Raw genomic sequence first — 26659 nt, 5'->3', positions numbered from 1 at the left:
ACTTTAAAGATAAGTTTAAAGAGCATTTTGGGAGAATAAATTATAAATTTCATCTTCAATGCTTGAAGAAAAACACTTTACATCATACAAAATGCTTTTACAAAGTACACTGAAAAATACCAAGGAAAATACACAACACAAGATGGCAGCAAAGCTGAATTTATCAGAAAGAAAAATACAACAGCAGCAAAAAAAAATCCCAATAAACCCCAAAGAAATGAGAAAAATCTGAATTCATTTCATTTAAAGTACTTCTCAGGTATTCTGGCAGTTGTGCATTGCAGAGGATCTGGCCTTGAGTCTTTCCTGGTTAAACACGCTCTGAGCACTCAGAGAAACAGGAATTAAAAAAAGTATTATGCAAGTCCTAGATCAGCATATTTAAGCTCTATGCTGATATGTGACACTGAGGATGGTATTCACTTCAAAGTACGTGTCATTAGCAGAGGAAAAACAGGGATCAGAAAATGCCCCGTGCCCAATGGACCTGTGCTACTAAGGCATCTCCAGAATCATTTCCATTACAACAGGTACAGACATAGCATTGTATGGAAGAGATTTAAAAGCCAAGGTCTTTTGCCCTAAGCTTATGCTTAGAGTGGGGTTTTCTTTTTGCTGGCATCAGAACTAGCACTGCTACTACTACTAGTATTAGCCTGCTAAAAGCAGGTTCAAAATTTAAAAAACATTAGTATTAAATCAAACAAAAAAAATTAAAAAAATAGAAAATCAGCCCCTTCTCCTTTCAAAGAAAATTTTCAGAATGTATTTTGAGGTGGTATTCCCACATAAAGAGGTAGTTTATTTCATCACATATCACAAAAAATGCCTGATGTTTTCATATCAACAATTTTTCATTTTAATGAATGTCTTACAGTTACCTCATTCTGAGTATCTAATCAGTCACATCAGTAAAGACTGAGGTCTGATCTCCATAATACAGAACTACTCAGCACACCAGAGCCATGAGGATTTCAACACAGAACCCGAAACAAAATCCAACTACTTCTTGAGACTTTATTTATTTTTATGCAGAGCTGCTGACCTCAGGACTGCCTGGTCATTTCATTCTCACAGGAAGAAGACTGTACTTAGGTTTCGGATAGGGGAGGAATTTAACCTTTGGCCTGCAGCACATCAGCCAGAAGTCCCTGTCTCCTTGTTTTCATTTTATTTATACGAGTATAGTGCTTATTCTTCAGATTAAAGTGAACTTAGTTAATAATATAGAAAATGCAAGAAAAGGAAATTCAAATTTAATGTCCACTCTCATGGAAATTCACGCAATTACAGGCAGCGTTTTTTGGTTGGCTGTTCTTTTTTCCTTCTCTTTAAATAAACATTTAACCGACCACCCCTCACATTTCAGATAGTTTACTGCTTATGAACTTTGTGCCCTGATTTCTACAGGACAAGGAAGTCCTGGCACCACCAAAGGACAAAGTAGAACTTTAGGGAAGTGTTTGCATTGTTTTAGCAAGCATAACACCCGCAGAAAGCACTGTTTGCTTGGACTAACTTCTTCAGGATCACAAGAGAAAAGCTAGCAATACAGTTTATCGCCACTTATTTTGCGTTATTGTTTATCCAGCTGCAAATCTGAACACTAATTTGTCCTTCAGAAAAAGTTTAAATTCATTATCTGCACAAAAACCTGAGGATTTTTCTTGGAAAAATCAAGACCTGGGAGGATTGCAAATAGGAATATGTCAGTTACTCACACTAGTACACATTAGCAACCACTTTGATCAAGATTCAGAAAACAAAGAGAAACCCAGGGTCTGAGAAGCAGCTGCAAAAATCTACTCTAAATATTATAATCTTCTATTCACTGGATGAGTCATTAGCATCTGTACCTTAAAATCTTTCCCAAGTCTTCTCCAGAAGAGAACACACTCAGTGGTTACTGACTTCCACTGTCCTAGCTGTAACCTACATGGCAATTTTTGCTAGGTTACTTCTCCCACTTTGCTTTTCAGATTGTCTTTATCCTTTGGCATAAAAAAACTGAAGGTCTTGAAAGGATGTTCAACAGATCATTTGCTTTTTAAGTTCTATTCTCATGTCACAAACTTATCCTTCTTTTGCATGGGTATCACCAATTTCCTCCTTCACTCCACTAACGGATTTATTTTGTTAAACTTTCCTTCAGTGAGTCTGTTAGCAAGATGTCAGACTGAGAATTATTTGAAGATGTGACACTGTGCTGATATATCAGAGGCACTGGTAGCCCATACACTAGAATGACCCACAACCATCAGAGCTCCTGAAGAGGAATGTCCATAGAGACACACCACCAGGCATCTACCATGTGCACAATCAGAGAGTACACAGAGGAAAATTAATAATATGACAATTCTTTTGATAATGGATTTTAAAGTGTTAGGCTTTGTCCTTATCTAGACCTTTCATCTAGGAACAAATGCACATACTTCCAACATCACTTATATAAACATGAATTTTAGAAAGCCTGTTTTGAAGTATTTGGATTTTTCTGGTTTTGCTTAGTTTGGTTTATTTTAAATCTCATGCTATTGCTGATTTGTATTTTAATTTACATTTTCACACAAGGCATATTTTGCCTTATGGGTTTTAGCGAATGCTCTAATTTCAGCATGTTGTATGCAACAGACTACAAACAAAAATTAAGAGTTTTGAAGATTCAAAGTTTTGTAACTGATCTTATAATTTAAGCTCCATCTATATCTAGATTGATTATAAATAAATTCACACCCTAAGTCAGAAGTAATTAACTGCAAGGTCTATCATTACCCAGTCACCAGAGTATTTCCTGCGCCTTCCCTGGGAACATCAAGTATGTCATACTGGGTTGGAATGCCAACTGATCCGAAACAGTAGGGAAATGGATACACTTGAAAGTAAATTTTAACTATTTTAACCATGTGCAGTTGCACCATATTTTCCAATGTACAAAGTCTTTTCAATACAGAAAGTTTCTATTACATTAAAGGAGCATAAAGCCTTCTATACTAGGGTCAGAGCTAGGTCAAGATTGCTGGATTTTTCCAGGATGTGTGAGTTTTGCAGAAGGAGACAGAGAGACACACTCTGGATTAATCTGTGACAGGTAGAAAAATGTTCTTATTTAGGAATCGAGCAAAGTTTTAGTCTCTAAGATTTGGCAGCTGTATGCCATAAAGATAGGATTTCTGTAAGTACTGCTCGCTGAATCCAGGTTCATTAGTTTGCATCAATGTCAAACATTCACAATAAAATACACTCTCATCTCATGGAAAGAAGGCAACCGGAAACTCTTCTTGGTGACACGGGGTGTTAGAGATGTAATTCGACCCATTTCAGAGTCAAGAGTGCTGCTTCAGTAGTTACAAAGGAGCTGGGAGATGGTGTGGAGAGAAAGTTACATTTGTCGTGTTCTCTTTAACAACCAGAGCTCTGCTGTGCTCAGAGTGCTTAATGGGAAGGGACACATGGCACTGGAAATTCTCTGTCAAGGGCTATAGGTACTAACTACATCAGGCAAGTGGCAAGCTAGGCCTGTCTGTATGACATGAACAGTAGTAACATGGCTACTAGGCCACAGAAATATGCTAGCATGTCACACTGAAGCTGCTTTTGCTACTGACTGACGCAGAAGAGAGTCAGGGGTGGGGGATGGAAACAGTCCAGAAGGAAATCCCAGACTTAAACGTGGACATTGAAACACAACTTTATCTTACTCTTTAGTGGCATGTTAACATATGCTTTCCTTTATGTGCAAAGTAAACTAAAGGCAAATGACTTCACCAACAAAAAAGATAAACTTACCTATCCTACAGAAAAACTGATTTTTCACTTTACTTCATGTGTAACTCAGAACAATGTCTATGTATACTGCCTACTCAAAATGTTTAAATTTAAAAACCTGGCTCAAAATTTAAGCCATTTATTCATGGTATTAGGAAACATCGATTATGTGTTGCACAGACACAACATTACATGATGTCCCATTAAAATGTTACACACAGTTCAAGTCATCAGACATTTCACTTCACAGTAGATACTAACTCTTACATAATCCTTCAATAAACATGGAAAGTGCCCAAGCCAAGTTCTTAATGTCTGTCTGTATACAAAGAACCTGCATTCAAAACTTAAAAAGGGAGTAAAAATTTGATATTTTAAATTCAATTTTCAGCTTTAAATGCATGCATTCTAAAGAAAATAAACCATAAACTTACAGGTTCTACAAATTCAAATTTCTTTTTCTCTTGTACTTCTTGGATTTTAAAAACATATTCTAATGATGCTTCATAAAAGTTCTGATGTTCTCTGTCAATCTGTGTATCTGCCTAAAAGACAAAATTAAATACAGACAACATTAGTTTAGCCTCGTTATTGCTTTACAAACAAGTTATGTCACTAACAAACAGATCTTTTATAAGATTACTTTAAAAGTTTCATAGAGTTCAGTTTTGTTTCTGAAAATTAGAATACTATAAAAAACCTAAATGTAAGTTTAAGAAGCTAACATTACGCATTTCAGCCTACGCCTTTTACTCACTCTTTTTTGGTTTCTTCTTTCTGTTTGCCCTTTAATATTATAGTTTTTAGGAGAGCCTGGAGGGAAAGAAAGGTGGCAGCAGGTACTTGGTAAATGTAAGTTTAGAAAAGGAAATAGAAATGAGTGGTGTAGGAATCAAGGATGGACAAAAAGGTAATTATTTCTATTGAAATACTTAAGTATCATATGCACTGTATATATTTCTCAGGTTCAAATACCTTCCCAAAACCATATTTTCTTAAATAGGCTGTCTTTAGCAATGACATCTTGCAACTTATTATTTTACAGTATGAGTCATACGTTCTTGGAATGTAAACCTATTTAAGTCCCTAACCTCATAAATCAAATATATTTCAAGTTTTAATTTTCAAGCGAGAGAACTATGAGGCAATACTTGTCAGAAATGCCTGACTAATACCACCCAACATGGAGATCCACTATCAGAACAGTGTCTTCTGCCTAAATAGCTAAAGAATTAACTCTTATCAGCTGATAAAGAGTAATAGGCTTTTATCCTCAATTTAAACAAGCCACAGGAGAGGGAACTAACAGACAAGCAGTGTAGCACGTAGATAATGTTTAAAGAAGACATGCAGATTCCATTTTAATTCATCCTTCTTTGTAACAAATCATTCTCTCAAGCAAATCCCTTTTGAGCTGTTATTATTTAGATTTTGCTCTTTGGTCAAAATATTATCAGAGATTAACAACATGAATAAGATCACTCCACCTATTTTTGATGCATGTTAGTTAAAATATAGAAGGATACTTCTGTATATTCTGTAGTTTAATTTTGGCATTAAAAATAACAAATGCTGGGAAATTGGGAAAGCTTGATGTTGTCTTCCCTTGACAACAAACTATAAACCAGCAAACACATCATAAAGGAGATTTAGTGCTTTTAACAGTACAAAAGCAAAAAATCAGTGTTTTCCTTCAGGCAGGATCTGGCCATCAATAGCACCATAAATAATTAAGATTGCTTCTCTACTCAAGGACAAGGTACTGTTGTGATTTGGCTGTACAGGCTCTTAACAATATTGATCCATCTCCCTAGCCCAGTGTTCTAACATTACTTCAACACATAGGCCTCATAAGCTTCAAATCATTCAGTACCAGCACTTCCTTCCCATGTCTATTAAATATACAGTAATTTCACGAATACAAGCTGCACTGTTTTGACCAAAATTTTGCTCCCATACTGGGAATGTGGCTAATATTCAGGTGCGGCCAATATGTGAATAATTTTCTGACATTTTCAACCCTGGGAGTGCAAACCAAGTCAGTGCAAACTGCAAAGTCGAGCTCCTGCCAGTAAAACCCTGCATCTACGCGGTTGTTACAAATTGATACTCTGTTGCGTGGCAGGTGGAGCTGTTCTGTGCAGGCAGCACAGGGGGTTGGGAAGGCAGGACAGCTCCCTCCTGCTTGGCCCCACGGCTTGGAGGAGACAGGGGCAGCTCTCTCCGCTTGGCCCCGCGGTTCGGGGGGCTCCCGTCCCCGCGTGCCACTGTGGTAGGAGCAGGCAGGCTCCATCCCCAGCTCCCATGGCCGCCGCAGGTGCCAGTGGGCTCTGTGCCCCCCCTGCCGCCGAGCGGCAGCGCCGGGCCGGGGTGACCGAGCCCTGTCGGCAGCCCTGAGCCCTCATGGCCTGAGCCGAACCAGTAAACCCCGCCCTGCCGCGGTTCTGTTACTAATTGGTAACTTTGTTGCATGCGGGTCTTCACTGCGAACACAGAGCGGCTTATACTCGGGTGCGGCTTATTTATGGACAAAAAACAAAATGTTTGCCAACACCAGACGATGCGGCTTATACTCAGTGCGGCTTGTATTTGTGAATGTACTGTATATATATATATCAGTAAACAAATAATATGAAGCTGAAATCAAGCACTCAAAATTCCAATAATGAACTGCTGTACCTCAAAATTAGCTCTGCCATTTGCCATTCATATAGTGTGTTTGGCTACTGTTTTCCCTGATAATCTGTTCATAGTTTTATTTCACAAAATAGTCTATCACAAAGATAGTTGAACAGAAGCAGTTGCCACCACTTTGGGATGCAATCCAGCAATGCCTTGCTCACACAAATGCCATCAACAAGCACTTGAAAGAGATCTCAGCTCTCTCAGTTAATTGTACAGAAATAATGAAACATAGTTTTAGAAATTGCCTCTGTTAGGCTTTGCCTCAGAAAAAGTATTTAAACACCTAATTAAATCCATCCCTACTCTGAACAGCATTACAGTAGTAATGATACAATAACCAAATGCCATCTTAAATATGTTTTAGAGCCATAATCACCACCAGTGAACAGGGACTAACTCAGAATTCCCCAAAAAGATACTCTGCAGAAGTTTATGAATTTATGCTGACACCAAAGGATTCAGATTTGTAAGAATCTCTTTGAAAGTGATGTTAAAGTTTCAAAAGCTGAAAGTATTTCCACGTTTTTCTGTGATTTCAAAATGCATGTAAAAATAGAGATCTGATGGATATGATTTAGAGTCTCTACCTGTATGACATATAGTTGTAGCGAGTAATATTTTTGTTGATGTAGGCTATCACCTCAATATACAGTAATTTCACGATTATAAGACGCACCATTTTGACTAAAATTTTGGTCCGAACCCAAAGTGCGGCTTATAATCAGGTGCGGCTTATATATGGACAAAGAACAAAAAGTTGCTGTTTTAGTTTGGAGGACAGGTGTCTGCTGAGAAAGGCAGGCGTTTCTCTTTGAAATGGAGAATGCAAACCCCCTCTCTCCAAATTATTATAATTTTGAAATCAAGGGGCTTTCAGGCAAAAATATGGGAATTAGGAATAACAGTTCTTTTCTAGGGAAATTAAAATAGAAATACAGTACTACAAAGAAACAAACTCCAAACCCTGACAAAGTCAGAGTACAACCTGACACCCCGTCAGGCAGGGTGTTGGTAGCAGTCCCATTAAATGGTGATTGCAGTCCCCTTGCAGTGACAGATGTGGCTCAGCTGGAGCAGTGCTCCTGTACAAGGTGCAGTTTCCCTCTGGAGCTCCAGTGGTGATGTGGAGAAATCCGGTTTTCCTCTGGAGTCCAGTGGAGAAAGGGGCTCCCTTAGTGTCCCAAAACCTCTGTTTTTATCTTGGTAAGAAATGTTGGGCTCTTCCCCCTGGCTGGAGCAACTCCCAATGGGATGCAGTAATTTTATCAGTCCCACAGTGGGACTCAATGGCCATTAGCAGAAAATGACTCACTGGAGGAAGGATGGGTTGTGAAAAGATAAAGAACAATGCCCTGCCTGGTTTCAATGGATGGCCCATTAGCAGATTATCTGCCGTTGAGATAAGGATCACTGTCCCCACCCTCAACAGATGGTGATAGAACAGATACCTTTGATCACACTCTGTATTGTAACATGCGGCTTATAATCAGGTGCGGCTTATGTATGGACAAAAACCAAAAAGTTGCTGAAACCCAGAAGTGCGGCTTATAATCAGTGCGGCTTATAATCGTGAAATTACTGTATATACCAGAACTTCATATAAACTTAAGAGACTGATTCTGGAACAGATTTCAGAGAAATGAAATCAGAAGTTTATTAGATTTCGCACATCACTCAATCCTGCCCATTTTTCCCTCCACTCTAGGCTCCTGTAGGCAGTGAAAAGATTCTACTATGAAGTTTCTTTTTGATGCTAAAGGAAAAAAGCCAGTCACCTGCGCAAACTGCACCAGCAGTCTTGCAGGCTCTTAAAATATCCAAGATATTTCAGTCAGGTGAATATATGCAAACTACAGAACATGCTTCAACCATCAAACTTCAGATGCCTAATTAAGGTGGTCTCAATTGCACTCAAGTGAGATATGTAAAAGATATGTAAAGAATCCAACAGAGTACAAGATCTTTGCTCATCCCAGTACTCTTTAACCCACGTAATGTGATGAGGTATCAAGAAACCTCATAAATTCAAGGAAATCATATTTTTCCCATGTAGCAGACAACAAACGGTATTTCCACCTCCCTGAATGCATGATGTTGGCTTGAGGCATGGACTTCCCATCTCCGGCTCTGGCCACCAAAGCCCCAGCTGCCAGCAATGCTTGCTTCTTTGCTCGTGCCCTGCTCTGCTGTGGGCTGCTCCAGCAAACTCCATCCTGGACATGCGGGCTATAAATGGGACTCACCCAAACCACTCGGGATGCAAGTCAGCAGCTATCTTGGATTTCAGTCAGGAATGCAGTTTGGCCTCCTTTCACTTACAATACAGACACAGGCCAAAAGTCTCCCAGGTTAACAATTCTGGTACTGATTTGCTATGGTACCTTCTACTTATGGTGGGTCTATGTTGCTGATTCAGCACATCTACAGCTGTAGAAAACTCGGGAAGACCGAAATGCCAAGTTATGCCCTTTATCCTTTAAAAGGGAGGCATCTAGAAATCAGAAAACCTCAGCCTCAGTTACAAGATTTTAATATCCAGATATGTCACTTAAGGACACACTGGAAAAAATTATTCTGGTTTTCCATTAGCTTATAGATGTGAGCCAAATACATTGTTATTCTACCATAGTTTATTAGATTCACAGTTGTTACTTTGCACTTCAGTTTCTGCTTTTAGACTGCAATTATTCTCATGCCTCAAGAGTAAAATATTTTATTTATTTTATTTTGCTTGTATTCCAGAACAAATTAGTGTTTAAGTTCGCTTTTCCACAATTTGGTAAAATTTTCTTTCTTTTTTAAGCTGGGGTTTAGCCTTTAACAGAACTGCAGCTACATCAATACATAAATAGTTGGGAAAAATGAAAGCTCTGACATACAAGTGGGCCATTAACAAATCCTGGATAATTAATGTCTTATCTAGACTGATTATTATACAGACAGCAACAGCAATTCAAGCATATAGATATTATTAGAAATTCTTAATTTCTAATTTTATTCTTATTTTATTTGAATTATAATATTCAGATATTTATTTGAATGTTTATTATTGGCAAACATGAAAAAAAGAATCCAAAACATGATTGAGTGATGGTCACACCTCTGGTGAAAATTCTATCTGCAAACTAACCCCCATAATTTAAGAGCCACCGTGAAAACAGTAATCCCATCAAAATGATTTTTAACTACTTTTGGCACAATTCCCAAAGTGTCACTGATACCATATTATTTGGTTTATTGTAATTTGCTTCAAAGACAAGTCATATTCATTTCTACCAGTATATTGGAGAGCCTTGAATCCTCCTGTTAAACTAGAAATCTTAATGTTTGGGTTTTTTTTAATGGAAAATAATTAGCAATACAGACTCTTCAATGCTGAAGTTATAGATACAATTTCAGGGTCATTTTAGGTGCCACAATCTCAGAGTAAGATGAAAAAGAGGAAAAATAATAAAAAAAAGGAGCATTATTAAAGTGATCTCAGTTCAGTCTTCTGGATTAGGATTTATGTGAAATAGAAGCGCAATTTCATCAGTAAATATAATAAATAACAAACTTAGAAGCAATTAATTAATTGTCTTTCTAATATTCCACTTATAAAACTCAAACTTTTATTGTACTAATATAAGTCCATTGTTGCAACCAATAAACATTATCTGTACTTGAAATACATAAAGTTGCAAACATAGAATATTGCTTTGTTCAAATATTTAACTCTTATTTGGGTCTTATTTATCCCAGTCAAGAATTTATAGTCATAACAAGCATAACTACCAGAAACCATCACAATATCACATTAATAAAATACAGTATGTCTTGAAGAACACCAGCTTGTTATCATGATTTCTATGCAAATGTGAAATTAGGTAAGTGTGTTCAGTTCTTACATCTTGCAAATGAGATTCTTTCTTCTTGGCTGACAAATTTAAGTGCTTCTCTAAGATGGAATAATATTTCTCACTTTCCTTGTCAAACTTCTTCTTCCCATCCTGAAAAACAAAACATTCCCAAGTGAAGTATTTGACGAAATATCATAGCTAACTTAAAAGAAGTAACAGGTGCCAAAATAAGCCTCATTATAAAACCACTTTTGTTGGTTCCAGTATTTTTAGGGTTTAATTCTGAATTGGACCTAAAGATAGTAGGAGAACTGCTTCAATTATTAAAAGCAATAGTAAGTAGGAAAAATCCTACTTAAATAAAAACAAACCCATACAACAGACTTGCATGGTTTCCCATAGTAAATATACATGAGATTTTATGTAAGTGCTATCTTTTTAAGCACACACTTAATACAAAATAATCTGTTTTTGAAGTGTACCTAACTGTCACATTGTTTTTACAAAAAAAAAACCCCAAACAACCAAAAAATAAGACCACCAAAAATCCCAAATAAAAAACAACAAAAAATCTCCCCCCACAACAAGCACCCCCGCCCACCCCTCCCCCCCAAAAAAAACCAACCAACCAAACAAAAAACCCTAAAACTCACCACAAAAAAACCCTCACTGTGGAGGACATAGGTGAGTATAAAAAATGTGATAAAGATATAGGCATATTTTTGCATTTAAGACTAATAAGTTTTATTTTCCACCCACACTCCTGAAATATGAGGATGATGGAAAAGCATATGTGTGGTTGCAAAAGGAAATTGGTCCAAAAGTCTGTTTCCAATAATATTTCAATGTGTCTGAATATTTAAGCTTGTCTCATTTAAAAGTTATCCTGCCTTTTTCCTTTCCCACTCCGCTTTGTTTTTCCCATCATGTGCAGCCAATCCTCACATTTCTATGCAAAACTACACTATTGATACATAACACAAAAGAAAGCTACTTCTTTGAGTAAATTAAGAAACATCTTATTTTCTGCAAACAAATTTAGAGTTCATACTTCAAAACTTGTAAAACCTGCTGTTCTGAAATTTAAATCTGAAATTTAAGAAAAAGATAGGTTTCTCAAAAGCTTTTCCATCCTTCAAGGAGTGTCAAATTACAAGAAATAGGAGAATGGATTGAAGCTGATATCCCATCAGAGTATTATTAATGATAAATCTATAACTTTTAATTATAAAATTATATATTCCCTAAATAAAAGCAACTTTCTGCCAGTGATTTTTATGATCTTAGTTAAATCCTAATGACTAACAAGCTGAATATTTTGAGAAAACAAAAAAAGCTTCAAGACAGGCACTCCTACTTACACATGTGCAAAAGCTATTAATGATAGAAAAACTAATTACTGGACATAGTGCAGTAACATCAGGTCATTTTAAGAACGGTAGTGATTCTCTTCCTGACCCCTTTCTCCCTAGAAATTTTTATATACAAAAACAAAGAACTAGCTTGCATTGTAGCACCACCCTGTTTTCCTTAGTCCTATCATGGGAAAGTCAGGTCAGTCAGTCAGAGAAATAAGAAATAGGAGGAAGATTTTAATGACATGAATTAAAACTTATCTACCAGCTGTAACAACAAACCACTCACTGATTAGCTCCAGTGACTAAAGCTTACAACAGTAATTATACTAGATTGCAAAACACATCATATACTTTCTATTCTGCAAAACATTCATATATTAGTATGAAAAATATGCACAATTTAATCTTCTCACTACTTCTCAACAGAGATATCTTCAAGACACCAGAAGGAAAAGAAGGCACTTGACCTAACAAAATATTAAATAACAACACAGAATAACTACTAATGCCTTCTATATTTAATTACGCATAAGCAGGTACCAGGATAAAAAGGTAAAAATGGAAAAGTAAAATATTGTTTCTTGTTTAGCAAGTGAAAAGAAGCTATAAGAATTATCATCCAAAATCTTTCCCAAATATATTCTTAAAAAAAAGAAGGCAGAAGGTCAGACTAGTGGCAAATAACTTCTAAGTCAAGAAATCAACCTCTATGGGACTGAAATCTTAGGTGAGTTCCACAGTCACAGTTTTGTTGGAGAATACTCAAGTGCCAGGTCTTCGTGATGAAGCAAGAGCAACCTGTGTATCTCAACAGCACCTTTGGTCACAAACAGAAATTCAGTTCAGTTGATCACTGAATAAAACGTGCAGTTAGTTACATTCTGTCTTATCTTCTGAGACAATGATGGTATGTGCTGGACTAGAAATATGAACCAGATTGTTTTAAAATCTAAGTGAAAAAGGTGTCAAAGTCATCAACATTAGGAAATACTCAAGGGCAAACTTGATGCAATGAAAAATATCAAGAGAATTATTTCTTAGGTATTTTTTTTCCCCAGGTAATTGTAAAGTGGGAAAGGATTCTGCCTGATTGCAGTATTTTAGCCTTTGGTCACAAGATACTGGAGTTCAGTGGTCCACTAGAGCACCTAGCTCAGAAAGCAACTTGACATAGCCTTTGACACAGAGGCTGGGTGCTGAGAGCACATACTGCCCTTTTGGACTTGATATTGCACTTGCTCTGCTGTCTCAGATGTCAGGCCAAAGGAATGAGCCAAGGAGCCATGGGCAAAGCTCCTGCAGGATTAGCTATTTCAGGGATCACCCAGTCGAGCCAGTCCTTCCTTCCTTCCTTCCTTCCTTCCTTCCTTCCTTCCTCCTTCCTTCCTTCCTTCTTCCTTCCTTCCTTCCTTCCTTCCTTCCTTCCTTCCTTCCTTCCTTCCTTCCTTCCTTCCTTCCTTCCTTCCTTCCTTCCTTCCTTCCTTTCCCTTCCTTCCTTCCTTCCTTCCTTCTCCTTCCTCCCTTCCTCCCTCCCTTCCTCCCTTCCTCCCTTCCTCCCTTCCTCCCTTCCTTCTTTCCCTAATAGATTTATGATACAAAAAGTAGGTATTCATCTTGCCTTGTGAACTATTTGTCTTAGAACCAAGGTGATCAATAGGTAATGAATAACCCAGTCTGGTTAGCCACTTGAGTTCATAACTTCACACTAACATAACTTTTACTAACAAGAGCTGGAAGAGTCTGAAGCCTCAGCTACCTGGTGAGAGCCAAAGAAAAAGGTGTGACAACAAGACTTTGCCATCTGAAATACCCATGTACAGCACATCAAATACATGTCAATGCCAAGAATGGACCATTGATACACCTAATGTGGTTCCCATTGCACTGAATCCAATTGCTTTTATTTTCTCCTATGATCTGTAACAAAACCTGTGAATTGCTATCACATCGTCTCTTTATATGTAAAAAGAAAAAAAAAATAAATTATCACATCTAAAGAGATAAGCCCCGCCGCTGGCCAAGAACAAGGGAAAGACAAGTTAAAATAAACTAATTGTGGTTTTAAGATGTACCTCATGCGAAGCTTCAAAAAGATCTCCATGGCACCATCCATAAGAAAACATGGAATTTGAAGGTTCTCATGGTCCTCTGTCAGCCCTCTCCCAGACTGCAGCTCTACACTGCCACAGATCTGCTCAACCACTGCCTCCATAATTTTCTACACCAGTTACATTAAAGAGAGAACTACAAATTGGAGCTTGCCTGTCACCAGGACAACTTCTTGCCCTAGTGCAGTGCTTTCAGAGACAGCACAGCTGATCAACTTCTTCCTCCTTTTCCAGATTTTTAACTTAACTTTAACTTAACTTAAGACCTTCTTCCTACAAAGGTAGAAGTTGAAAAAGTAAAAAGACTAACAAAGGTAACCTGGGACTAAAGATCTCTTGGTAATTTGGACTGCATTAGTGTCTATACACAGTGATACTCCTGGGAATAAGTTTGTAGCAGGACAGTTTCTGGCATTGCTCTGATTACTCAGACATGTTTCTGGGAAAAGTATAAAAGATACTGGCCCCAACAGGTGAGTGAGTTTCCTTTGCTTGGAAGGTCCTACATTGTGCCAGTAAAACCATGTATTGATGTATTGAAGCCTCTGAAATCTGTTTACTTAATAAAAATTAACAAAAAAAGAAGGTACACTCAGAAGCAGGTGATTCATGTTCTGGATGAGAAGAAAGACTTCTGTTTATGCCAAAATAGCTCTTGTCTCACACACTCAGTCAGTGACTCACAGCACACAAGCGCATCCTAAGTGGAGTTACAGACTCTTCCAGCTTTAGCCTGGTCTTCTGCAGCCCTCGAGACACCCTTACACACAACCACTGCCCAAATTAATTATCTGAATCCTGGTCCCAGCAACCTGTGCCCATAAGACTGAGAAATCTACTTTCCAAATACACAAGAAGGTTTTCAAAGAAAGTTTCCACGCAAAACTATGTCCTCAAAGTTTAGGAGACAGATGATTGCTTTTGCCTAGATTCCACATTGGATCAAACCCCAGGGGAAGAGATGTGGCTGGATAAGAAAGCTTGTGCTGCACTGTTGCCAGAACAGACTGCACCAGCCATGACACAAGGCAATAAGGAAGATACCAATTCCTGATCTCTGTACTGTCTCTTATTCCCTTCAGACTCCAGCTTTCTTTCATCCTTGTACATCTTTCCAGCAAGTAAACCTCATCCTTTCTCTTTGCCCTGGCAAAGTATTAACCATTTCTTTCAAAATATCAGCTAGAACATATGAAAAACACTCCCACCTAAAATCCATGTGAGATAATTAGGCAGGTGCAATAAAATGTAAGCGCAGAAAAAGAGAAATTACATAACATTAATTCTTGGTGTGTTTTATGCTGATGTATAAGTCATCAACACCTTTTGTCTAGACTAAGTCCTGCAGACTCTAAACACTGTAAATGTCTCTGTATAGCTGTTTAACCATTCTCAGGTGTGTCAAGCCTTAAATCAGCTCAAAAATATTTACAGTTTGAAATGCTTCACATTTCTAGGAACCCCATTAGGAAAGCCCTTAACCACACACTCAGTTTACAGATTTTAATGGAGCCTTACTAAGTGCCAGTATCCCCTTGAGAGACTCAAGTCATGTAATACTGGATCCAGGTTTAATTCCTGGTTTTATTCTCTCTTCTCAGATTTCCTGCATACTTTTATTTCAAAACTGATTAGATAACCTCAAAAAAAAATAAAAAAAGAAACCACCTTTTTCAGAAATAAATTTTGCTAAGAGATACTTCTAATTACATGGCATGCCATTTAGAAGTTTAACTCAAAAAGTGTTCTTGTATTCCTCTTGTTTTAGAAATATTTATGGCTGTGAAATTCCAATTGCTGAGAAGTTCATTAAAATGTTGACTCAAATGAGTCAGGTAGTTTTTTTCTCCTGTTCAGAAAGATTTTGATTCCATGCTGTAACTAGTCATATACATGCTACAAATCATTGGCATGATTTCTACAAATTTTACCCACTAGCTGTATTTTTAGATATAAAACAGAGATAGTTGTTATATTTTGAAGTTGACTTTCCTTTTCCAGAGGAAGCATCAAGAAATCTGATATTTTTATAATGGTCTACCACTACTTTGTGTGCAATAGTTAATGTCGGAATTGTTACATATATCTTCAGAATCATTACATCATTAATTCCTCCTTATATTTCCAAAAGGAGCCTCTGCCATCCTTCTCATTCACTTCCCTTTTTTTAGTTGCAATAACTTTTGGTGTTATATTTATCTAATAGCTACATCTTGTATCTGGTCACAAAGAAAATTTTCAACTCTTTGTTTGTTGCAAAATTAATATTTTTACCCTTTAACCCATTAATCCTTTAAAAACCTCACCAAAACATTATTCTTGTTGAAACCATAAAATAAACATATTTTGCAAGAAATTATTTTAAAAGGATCAAGAAAAGAAATTAAACCAGAAATCGTTGCAAAGAAACTATTTGGAAAAAAGACATCAATACCTTGAAAAGAGGAGAATACCTTGGTTAGAAAGCAAGTGAACATTGTGAAATGTGGCCATGATGATTTCTTTCTTTCCTTTACCCAGAATTAGTGCATATTTTTTTCACCAACTCCGACTGAGGTGTAGAAACTGGCACAAAAATACAACAGTAAGACTTGAATATAGATCAAGTCAGACACATTGTAAGTTGAAGAACCTGAAGGAAACAGTGAACTCTGCAGAGATCAATAAAGCCACATCCCTCTTCTTTCTCTTTGACAACGACTGCAAAATCATTGATTTTTGCAACAGACTGGAGATGGTTCATTGCTAGAATGTTAGACTTCAAATACATTTTTTTTGAAGCCACCTTTTTCATTCCCTCCCAAATAAAAATTCAAATTGTATTTCTACAAAGTTAGTGGGATTTTGTTTGGAATAGTAAGTCTGGGGACCATGTCTTCCTAAGTAGCAGGACAAAAAAAAAGTAGAACTGTAATCTGGAAAATAAACTAAGGTTAGTTTTGGAAAGACTGATTTGAGCTAAGATCCTATGGACTTCTTGGAAAATGCAAAATCTCAGAGTCTCACAACTCCTTCAAGGAGAAAAAATGTAAATTCACCTTCCACTTTATGTTGCCTGAGGTTTTGTTGAGTGTTCTCATGGAAGTAGTTGGTGAGTTGCTGGGTTTTGGTTGGTTTTAATAACATTGAAATTATCACTGGCATCTGAGACCACAGGGCGCTTTTTGATAGATACCTGGATGGGAAGAATTTCTTTCTGGTAGAAATTTTGATTTGTTAAGGGAACGCTAAGGGTTCAAGATAAGGTTGAAAGAAGTCACAAGCTTTTTTTTCCAGAAGAAAAAGTGAAAAGGTAATGTAAAAGTCTTTCCCTCCTCTTCTTCTACCAAAACAGAATTTAATGTATTGTTAGGCTATAGGGTTTCCCCAAATCCATAAGAAAGTCAGAAAGATTGAAGGACATGGTTTATGTATGGTTAGCAAATAACATGAAGTGAAGCAAATTTTTACCATAGTTCATAAAGAAATCCTTGTTGATCAACATAAAATAGTGTTAATATAGTCATAAATTATGTCTTATGTTCCTCATAACTGCTAGTGAAAACACTTCCAAATTGAAGCAGAATGCATCATGTAGAAAATTAAATGTCCAAATGACTATAAATCTTAAAACCAATTCTTTACTAAAAGAGAACAACCATATGCAAACCATGATGATCCAGAAAACAATATAGTGTAAGACACAAATAATTATAATAAAGAGAACATATTGCAACTATGAAGTATAATAAGGCAATAAACTGGGAATACAAGACTGTTTAGCAGCATTAAAGCTATGAAGACAGGTATTAGAAACTGGCAGTTTAAAAAATAACCTCAATTAAAATCAGGTAAGGAATACATAAAACTGAAATATATTTGAAACAACCCAAAACTAATTTAAGTTTAACTGGAGTTCACATCTGTGTAAAATACTGAATAACCTTGCAAGAGATAATTTACTTTCAGGTTCATAAACTTCTGAAGAAAAATTTCTTTTCCCTCTGTTATGCCCTTAGAGATCCAAGTATCAGGTACTATCAAAAGTATATCCTGGAAGAGGAGAATCCTACCTAGCCATTTCCTAATAATTCCCTATGTAATTCCATCAGATGTTTTCAAATTAAAAAGTAGATACTATTAAATGAGAAAATGTGTTTGTAAGATGTCATTGGTTTTTCTTTAAAAAATTTCCTCTTGAAATGGAAACAAAAATATTAGAAGTTCCCAGCATTGCTGTGAAAGGACGTGCAAATCTGCCAGTACAGTCAGGTCACAAAGCAGGACATATTAGACTCCCTGTTATTCAGCTGCAAAGCTGTCTCGAGTTTATTTGGCATTTGCTGATTCCAGGAGTAGCTGCTCTGTGTCTGGGAATCTGCTAAATCCCTGCCCAAACAGCAGGACTGGTAAGTCTACACACGTAATCTAGTTTTATTACTTACTGTCTATTAAATATGAAGTATTTTTGCTGGAATAGCTTACTTACGATATTATCAAGTTACTTCTTAAATAATATGGAGAAGCCCCCTAGAACAGCAGAAACTGACTTACTTTTCTCTGCATCAGGTTTAGGATAGCTTTCATAAGATTAAAATATTTTATCATAACAGGAAGAGTTTTGTTCCTGGACAAAAGCTCGTAACTTTAAATGATTTCAGAAAAGAAGCTAGCCACGCTCTTTAGGAGCTCATGAAGAGGCCATTTCATCTGTACATTTAGCAACATCTTTGCTTTGTGCACTTAGAGCAAAGATAAAAAATCTGCAGAGAACATAATGTCATTCAAATAAAGCAATTTCAACAGACCAACTTAAATTTCACATACTTGCTGCTTTATTTTAAATGTTGCGGATAAAAATATCTCTTTCTTAACTAGTAATTTCTTTTTTTGAACACTCCTTGGGAATCTCCTATCTATGCCAACCAATCAGCCAACATCACTGATCTCAGTGTGCCAGCAGCACATTCAGCACCACTCGTGGTCCCAGGGCACATCTGACGTCATCACAACAGGACTATGATGCTGACCTGAGGAAGAACTTGAGGCGTGTTATGAGAAATTTTTTAGATTCATACACACAACTGGAAACTGTGTTGTTTACAGATATTTTGGTGGGGGGGGAGAAAGGAAACAGTCTGAGGTCAATGTCAGAAGCGATTTTATTTTGTTTTGAAAGCATCTATTTTCAGAGTCCCTTTTACAACACTGATAAAAGAACACAAACTATCACTTTGGGGTGAAAAGTTATGCCTCCCCAGCGGCATTGCTAAACTCACCCAGTGCTCTCAGATTACTTCTTGGAGGTGGGTGTTTAATCTTCTATCAAGACAAGAATCTGAGACCATCCCTTCTTGGCAAACTCCACAGGAACAAATGGTTCTGTGGCAGTTACTATAACCTGACAGGTCCTGAAATAACAAAACTGCTTTATTTGGTGGAAAGATGGATCTCTTGATGCTCCCATATCTACCAATACACAATAAAGTTTCAAGCAATGATGCTCATTTTTGTTATAGTTCAGAAGGGATACTTCCCAGATACTATCACCCACTTCACTTTGAAATAGAGCTATTTCAGAGTTTGCTTTACCAAAAGCAAAGTTGCTATATTGGTAGGAGATTCAAATTTGCATATTCCCAGGCCCCTACAGAATCTGCTGCAAAGACAGAACAAGATACTAGGTGAAGGGAAGCCTATGGCAATACAACTGATCAAATTATTTTCTATTTAGAACGGGAAAAGGCAACCCCACCATATGTATGGAATAAAGACCCATAGACCCCACATCACCTGAGAAATGTACAAACAATGCCCAAACTGTAATTATAACCATAACTATTTTTTATGCTGTTAACTACACTACAAAACAAAGGGAAGCAACGCAGAAAGAGATCTTAATTTCCCCCCAAACTGGTGAAGAGAACCCCAACACGTAACAGAGCAAGATTAAGAGATGAATTCATACCCATGTAAATAACCTCATGACTTGAGCATTAAGTGTTCAGTACAGCTATACAACACCCACAAGCACAATTCTGAAGTAATCCCTGTAGGGTAAGAGAATGCAGCTGCCTTTGTCAAAACATAATGAATTTGGTTTGGTAAAGGATGCTAAAACTCAGGGTGGAGTCTAATTTTGAAGAAGGGGAGGAAGAGCAGGGGACTAGATGCCTTTGAGAGGATGAATGAAGATTGACACCTTGTGCAGGGAGCAGAATACCAAACTCTCTGCTTCTTTAAGTCCTGTCCTGCTCTGTGCCTGGGCAATTGGGCACTTCCTGTATTTCTCTTAAATAATTCTTGATATTTTTAAACTCTCATCAACAACCTTGAGACCTGTTTTTCAGGTGTGGAACATGATCCTGTCCATGCTGCAGCCAAGAGCAAGGCTAGAAAGAATGTAACAGGTGAGTAGAGTTACTGCACTCTGCCAAATTCTTCATGCCCTCAAACACTCACTAAGAGGTTTAGTTCCCCTGTGAGCTGGAAATTAAGTTTGAAGGTCAGTACCTTTATTCATACTTTTGATCACAGCTCAGGAGTCCAGTAGGATTCTAGAAGCTGTGCAGGGTCAGGATGCAACCTTCCTAAGTCCCTCCCGTGACACACACTACAATAGGCTGCAGCAGATTAGCAAGGAAAAAGCCCTAATTTAATTAGATGTCCAAGTTTTCTTGCATTTTTATTTTCTTTTGTCCTTTTCCAGCAAAAAGGTTGATACCACCTAAGATTTAATTTTTTTGTTTTACTAGCGTTGATTTTTAAATAATAAATGGTTCTTTTTACCAAGAAAAGTACACTTGGCCTGCTCACTTAAACAATTCCACCAATTTACACATTTATTCTAAACCTTAATTCTTAAATGTTATGGCAGAATAGTAAATTATTTTCCAATTTACTACAGGGGACTAATTTATTTATCTTTAATTTATATTTGTTTTCTTTACAATGCAAATTCAAATCTTATTAAACTGCAGAAAAAACTGGTTATAGTCAGTGAGCCAGTTAATCACACTCACTTATAACAGAGAGGTTGCATTTAACAGAATTTATTAAAACTGATTATGCACATAACATTAACTGTTTTCCCACAAAAACCTGCAGTTAACAGACTGTACCTACAGTTTTTAATCACGGTGTCCACAACCTTTTAGTTAAGAGATTTGAGTTTTCACTCTAATTTTTTTAAAAGAATTCACTAAAAGCGAAATAAGCTTTTAGGATTGTTGTTTATTTGGGGTTGTTTTTTGCTTTTTTTTTCTGGTAACTTCCTAAAAGTTTATCAACTTTGAATGAAACAGTAATTGAACTGAAGCAAACTACAATAAAAAAATAATTTTGTTTCATTTGTGCAACAGCAAGAGCTGTCCCAAGAGGAGCAGTGGCTTAAAAAAAATCTCCAGGTCCAGGTGCTCAGCCAGTGTTATCTCCAAGTTTAATAGTTTGGCTCTGCACAGGAGAAAGTAAGACTTTCTTAGATGAAATGTATGCATACTGGGCTCTTCACCACTGTTTCTGAAACTTTCCAAGTATTTTACATACACAGGTGCAGAAGAAGCAAAGGCTAATCATACTAGCAATGCAATTATTTTGTTCATAGCAAAAAAAGGTCTTTCACTGCTTGATATTTCCCTGCATTTATTTGAATAAATAAGGGAAAATACATGATCTATTTAAAAAATAATCTTATAGTATAAATTTTCATTAAATGCAAGTTCCAATTTCTCAGTTCTTTCATTTATTAATGCTAGTTTAAGTAAAATATCAGATTAGACAACATATATAGGATTATTTCTCAAATAAAAGTGTTCTTGGACCAAAACCTTGGAATGAAATGTATTTATAACTGCAATTCAAAACTTTCACAGTTCAGAAACTTTAACCAAGACTTAAGGATTTATGTAAGTAAAAGAAAAACTAAAGACAATTTGTACTTCTCTGTTTACCAGAGATAGATGCCTGTTAACCTATAATACCTACAGACATTGCCACGAGTTATTTATGAGTACAGCAGATTTTTTGGTATGCAGCTGTGTCATGACCATTGAGTAGCCTCAGTTCCTCATGATCAATTATTTCATCTTACACTTTATTCCCAATCCTCCAGTCCTCCTCTATCTCAGCAACCTATGGCAATACCACCAGATTTTTTTTACCTGGTCATTACCAAAAAAACCCCAAAAAACAACAACATACTGATCTCAAATTGCCTCATGGGATCTTCTAACTGGTGACTTCTCTCTAGCCAGACCATCTCCCCCATAAACAAATCTCACTGCCCTCTTCCCATGAGCTCCTATGACAGACTGGGTTTCTCATACTAAGCCCCATCTAAACTACATTGCAATGACTCATTGTAGAGCGTTATAAAAGCCTGGTTGAAATAGAAATAGGTTTGATCCCCTGCATTTCCTTGCCTACGGAATAAGCTATCAAAAAAGATATCAGGTAATGGGTATGTTTTTGATAAACTGTTGCAATTTAATGTCAAATATTTGGCCATCAATAATTCTCCTTTCCTACCCTCTCTTTGCACTTCCTTCTCCTGGCCCTCTCCCTCCATGGTTCAGGCTGACATTAAAACACACCAAACCTAGTGGATGCAAATATCAAATCTTGAGTGACAAACACTACTTGTAATGAAACATCTTCTGCCATACCTACTACAGCAAGATCACTCATTTCTTTCTCAGTTAAAGGACAAGTGCTGTGATTTGATCAGATACCGAGGAAACTGGTTCACAAAATGGGCAATCTGGTATTTCTAACCATCTTAGACATCTATCTAAAACTCTGCTTTGACAGCTTTCTGACAGACCTTAAAAAATGGGGGGGTTTGTTTGTTTCATGCTCCTCAATTTCCAGACAATCCAAATTAAACACAGAGAGAACGTGCTACCTCCTGCATGCCTACATGTGAAGATGGATGTGAGCAAAGATGCAGGAAAATTAATCCCAGCAGTGAATATGGATTTGTTTCCCAAGTAGAAAGGAATTCACAGCTTTGAATAAATGAATGAAATTAAATAATGATAAAAACTAATCCTCCTGGTCAAAATAAATTATTTTATGTAACAAACAGATGGAATTTTGAGGAGGAAACAAAACTATTCTTTTAAGTCTTAAAACCAAAATTGCTTCTGTTGTCTTTGATCTGATTTAAGTTGTATTAAAGGTCAATGAACATTGGAACAAATATTGCTAAATACTGTACTCAATGGATAGAAAGAAAGAGGAAGGTTTGGCTTTATTGTCCATAACACATCACACAATGAGCTCACCAGAGTTACCAGCTGGGGCCTCGTAAACCACATTGACCAAAAAAGGCAAAAGGCTTCGTGCCTGGAATCCTTTCCCAGTTACCTCACCCGGTTTCTGCTGCCTTGCTACAATAATTGGAGAGGTCATTTTTTTAAACTCAGATGGAGTAAATCAACAGGCTGTCCAATGCAAAGCTGGGTTTGTGTAGTCTCTGGAGAGAACTCAGCTTTATTTAAACTGAGTGTGTACAGAAAAGGAAAAAGTGAAATATGTGCAATAAAAACAGAAGAGCACGTAGTATAAATCAAGAAGAGCAACTGATGTAGATTTTTGTATATTGCCAGTTAGATTACAAACACTAATGTTTTATGGGGAACATTTCTCAAATTTGTTGGGTACCTTCAGGTTTTTGAAATACATGTGAAGACTTGGTCTTTAATGTTATTCTTGTGATGTTCCAAAAACACTTGAACTTTGCACTCTGAGTTTATACTATCCCTGTATTTAAAATATAGCTTTGTAACATCAACAAGATATATCTTATCCTCCATATTCTTTTGATTTTTTGTCACCATATATTTGCCTGAACTCATTATATTTTTGAAGAAAAAATTAAATATTCTCATTCTTCATATTAAAAACATCTATAGGATATTCATCATGGTAGTAAAGATCTTGTGAACTTATTTATTACTAAAATAAAATGGTGATTCTCATAATTTATAATTTTCCCCCTTTCTCCTCTTGGAGGTGGTGCAGTTTGCTTGTATTTATCTGCAACTGATTTGTATCTGGTGTTATTGTAATGAAAGAAAAAGCCCAGAAATCACTTTTAAGTGCTCTCTCACATAATCTTCCCCCCAGCAAAATTTGACAGTAGTACCTGATATAATTTCAAGTTTTGTACATTGGTAACACAGTTAATAATATTCTTCTTCCAAAAATTTGGAAACCCAGCTTAACAGGGTACTAAAATTTGTAATGTCAAAGTCCAATTAGAAGACAGAGTTCAACACCCAACAGCTGCTTGGATTTCTAGCTACTGCTAAAATTGCCAGTGCTAAAGGCATACCAATCTTATGCTTCTATACCCAATCTCTTTAAATGTTTGTCCATAAAATATTATGATGCAAATTAATTGCAAAGTGACAGTTCGAGAAATGTGACATTACTATCAGCTATCTTGTGGAGTTTGCACCACCCACAGAATCACAGAATATGCTAAGGTGAAAGAGACCCACAAGTACAACTCCTGGCCCTGCGCAAGACCGTCCCTAAGAGTCACACCATGTGCTCAAGAGCGTTGTCCAAACACTTCTTGAACTCTGTCAGGCTGGTGCTGTGGACCACTTCCCTGGGAGCCTGTTCCAGTGTTCAAACACCCTCTGGGTGAAACCTTTTTTAAATATCCAACCTAAATCTCTCCTGACTCAACTTAACCTTTTTTAAATATCCAACCTAAACCTCTCCTGACTCAAACTTCACACCATTCCCTTGGGTCCTGTCACTGGTCACCACAGTGCAGAGATCAGTGCCTCTGTTTCTCCTCATCAGGAAGCTGCAGTCTGAGGTGAGGTCTCCCCACAGTCTCCTCTTTTCCAGGCTGAACAGAGCAAGTGATGTCTGTGTCTCCTTGCGTGGCTTCCTTCACCCCCTTCATGGCCCTCCTTTGGACATTAATAGCTTCCTGTCTTATACTCTGTCACCCAAAGCTGCCCCCAGCACTGGAGGTGAGGCTGCCCCAGCTCAGAGGCAGAGCAGGACAATCCCCTCCCTTGCCCAGCTGGCCATGCTGTTCTGATACACCCCAGGACAGGGCTGGCCCTCCCTGGCTGCCAGGGCACTGCTGCCTCATGTCCAACTTTGCCATTGACCAGGAATCACAGGTCCCTTTGTTCAGCACTGCTCTCCAGCATCTCATTCCCCAGTCTGTCCTTACATCCAGGGTTGAACCATGCCAGGTGCAGAATCCAGCACTTTTCCTTGTGAATTTCATCTGGTTTGTGACTGCAGAGTCCTCTAATCTGTCAAGGGCCTCCCTGCCTTTGAGGGAATCAACAGCTCCTCCAGTTTGCATCATCTGCAACTAGCTCAGTGTCCCTTCCAGATCTGTGTCCAAGTCATTTATGAAGATGTTGAAGAGCACAGGGCAAAGGATGGAGCCCTGTGGATGCCATTAGTGACAGGTCACCAGTCGGATGCCACCCCACTCATTAAAACCCTTTGTGCTGATCTGTGAGCCAATTCTCACCCACAGCATGATGTGTTTACTCAGCTGAATGCTGGACATTTTATCCAGAAGGATCCTATGATAGCGTGGGAAGATTACATAACAGGCTGCCCTTGATCAGCTAGGTGGGTTAGCTTGTCATTAAATCAAATCAGGTTTGACAAGCAGGATTTTCCCTTATGAAGCCATGCTCGCTGTCACCAATGACTGCATTGTCTTTCAGGTGTTTTTCAATACCTCCCAGAATAAACTCCATAACTTTACCAAGCAATGAAGTCAGATTAACAGGCCTGTGGTTTCTAGGATCCTCCTTGCACTTTTTGAAACTGGGACAACTTTCACCAGTCAGCTGGGATATCTCCAGTTTCTCTTCAGATAGCAACATGTACACAGAAATGTTTTGGGCAGGAGAGGGATAACAGAGAAACAGAAGTAAGTTTGGATTTGCTATGAATACCGTTCTACACACTGTTGTAGGCTAAAACTAGAGAGAAAAAAAATCTCATACCTGCTGTGGACCTGGTAAGGTCCACTCAACTGATGAGTCTACAAAAAACACAAATAAAAAGTGACATTCTCAGCCTTCTGTGAAACTTGCTGCTGAAATCCAAACAATAAGAAAACATCTACAGTAATTTCACGATTATAAGCTGCACCATTTTGACTAAAATTTTGGTCCAAACCTGAAGTACGGCTTATAATCAGGTGCGGCTTATATACGGACAAAGAACAAAAAGTTGCTGTTTTAGTTTGGAGGACAGGTGTCTGCTGAGAAAGGCAGGAACTTCTCTTTGAAATGGAAAATGTAAACCCCCTCCCTCCAAATTATTAGAATTTTGAAATCAAGGGGCTTCAGGCAAAAATATGGGAATTAGGAATAACAGTTCTTTTCTAGGGAAATTAAAAGAGAAATACAGTACTACAAAGAAACAAACTCCAAACCCTGACAAAGTCAGAGTACAACCTGACACCCCGTCAGGCAGGGTGTTGGTAGCAGTCCATTAAATGGTGGCTGCATCCTCCTGCAGTGACAGATGTGATTCAGTTGGAGCAGTGCTCCTGCAAGAAGGTGCAGTTTCCCTCCGGAGGTCCAGTGGTGATGTGGAGAAATCTGATTTTCCTCTGAAGTGCAGTGGAGAAAGGGGCTACCTTAGTGTCCCAAAACCTCTGTTTTTATCCTGTAAGAAATGTTGAGCTCTTCCCCCTGGCTGGAGTAAGTTCCAATAGGATGAAGTAATTTTATTCAGTCCACAGTGGGACTCAATGACCATTAGCAGAAAATGACTGGCTGGAGGAAGATGGGTTGTGGAAAGATAAAGAACAATGCCCTACCTGGTTTCAATGACGGCCCATTAGTAGAATATCTCTCCATGGAGATAAGGATCACTGCTCCCACCCTCAACAGATGGTGATAGAATAGATACCTTTTAT

General features: G+C 37.6%; 1 protein-coding gene across 1 annotated transcript in view; it reads right to left on the bottom strand.

The window, feature by feature from the left end:
• The window catches only part of LOC116993230 (rho GTPase-activating protein 42-like), a 149997-nt gene that overhangs the window by 36044 nt on the left and 87294 nt on the right, over positions 1-26659 (bottom strand). Inside the window, 2 exon segments of the mRNA XM_033053639.1 lie at positions 4200-4310; positions 10338-10439. Of these exon segments, the coding sequence (XP_032909530.1) occupies positions 4200-4310; positions 10338-10439 (213 nt within the window).

The sequence above is a fragment of the Catharus ustulatus genome, chromosome 2, assembly GCF_009819885.2.
Source record: "Catharus ustulatus isolate bCatUst1 chromosome 2, bCatUst1.pri.v2, whole genome shotgun sequence".
Lineage (NCBI taxonomy): Eukaryota > Metazoa > Chordata > Aves > Passeriformes > Turdidae > Catharus > Catharus ustulatus.
Note: the sequence above shows the minus strand (reverse complement) of the source record. Positions and strands in the feature narration are given on the sequence as shown.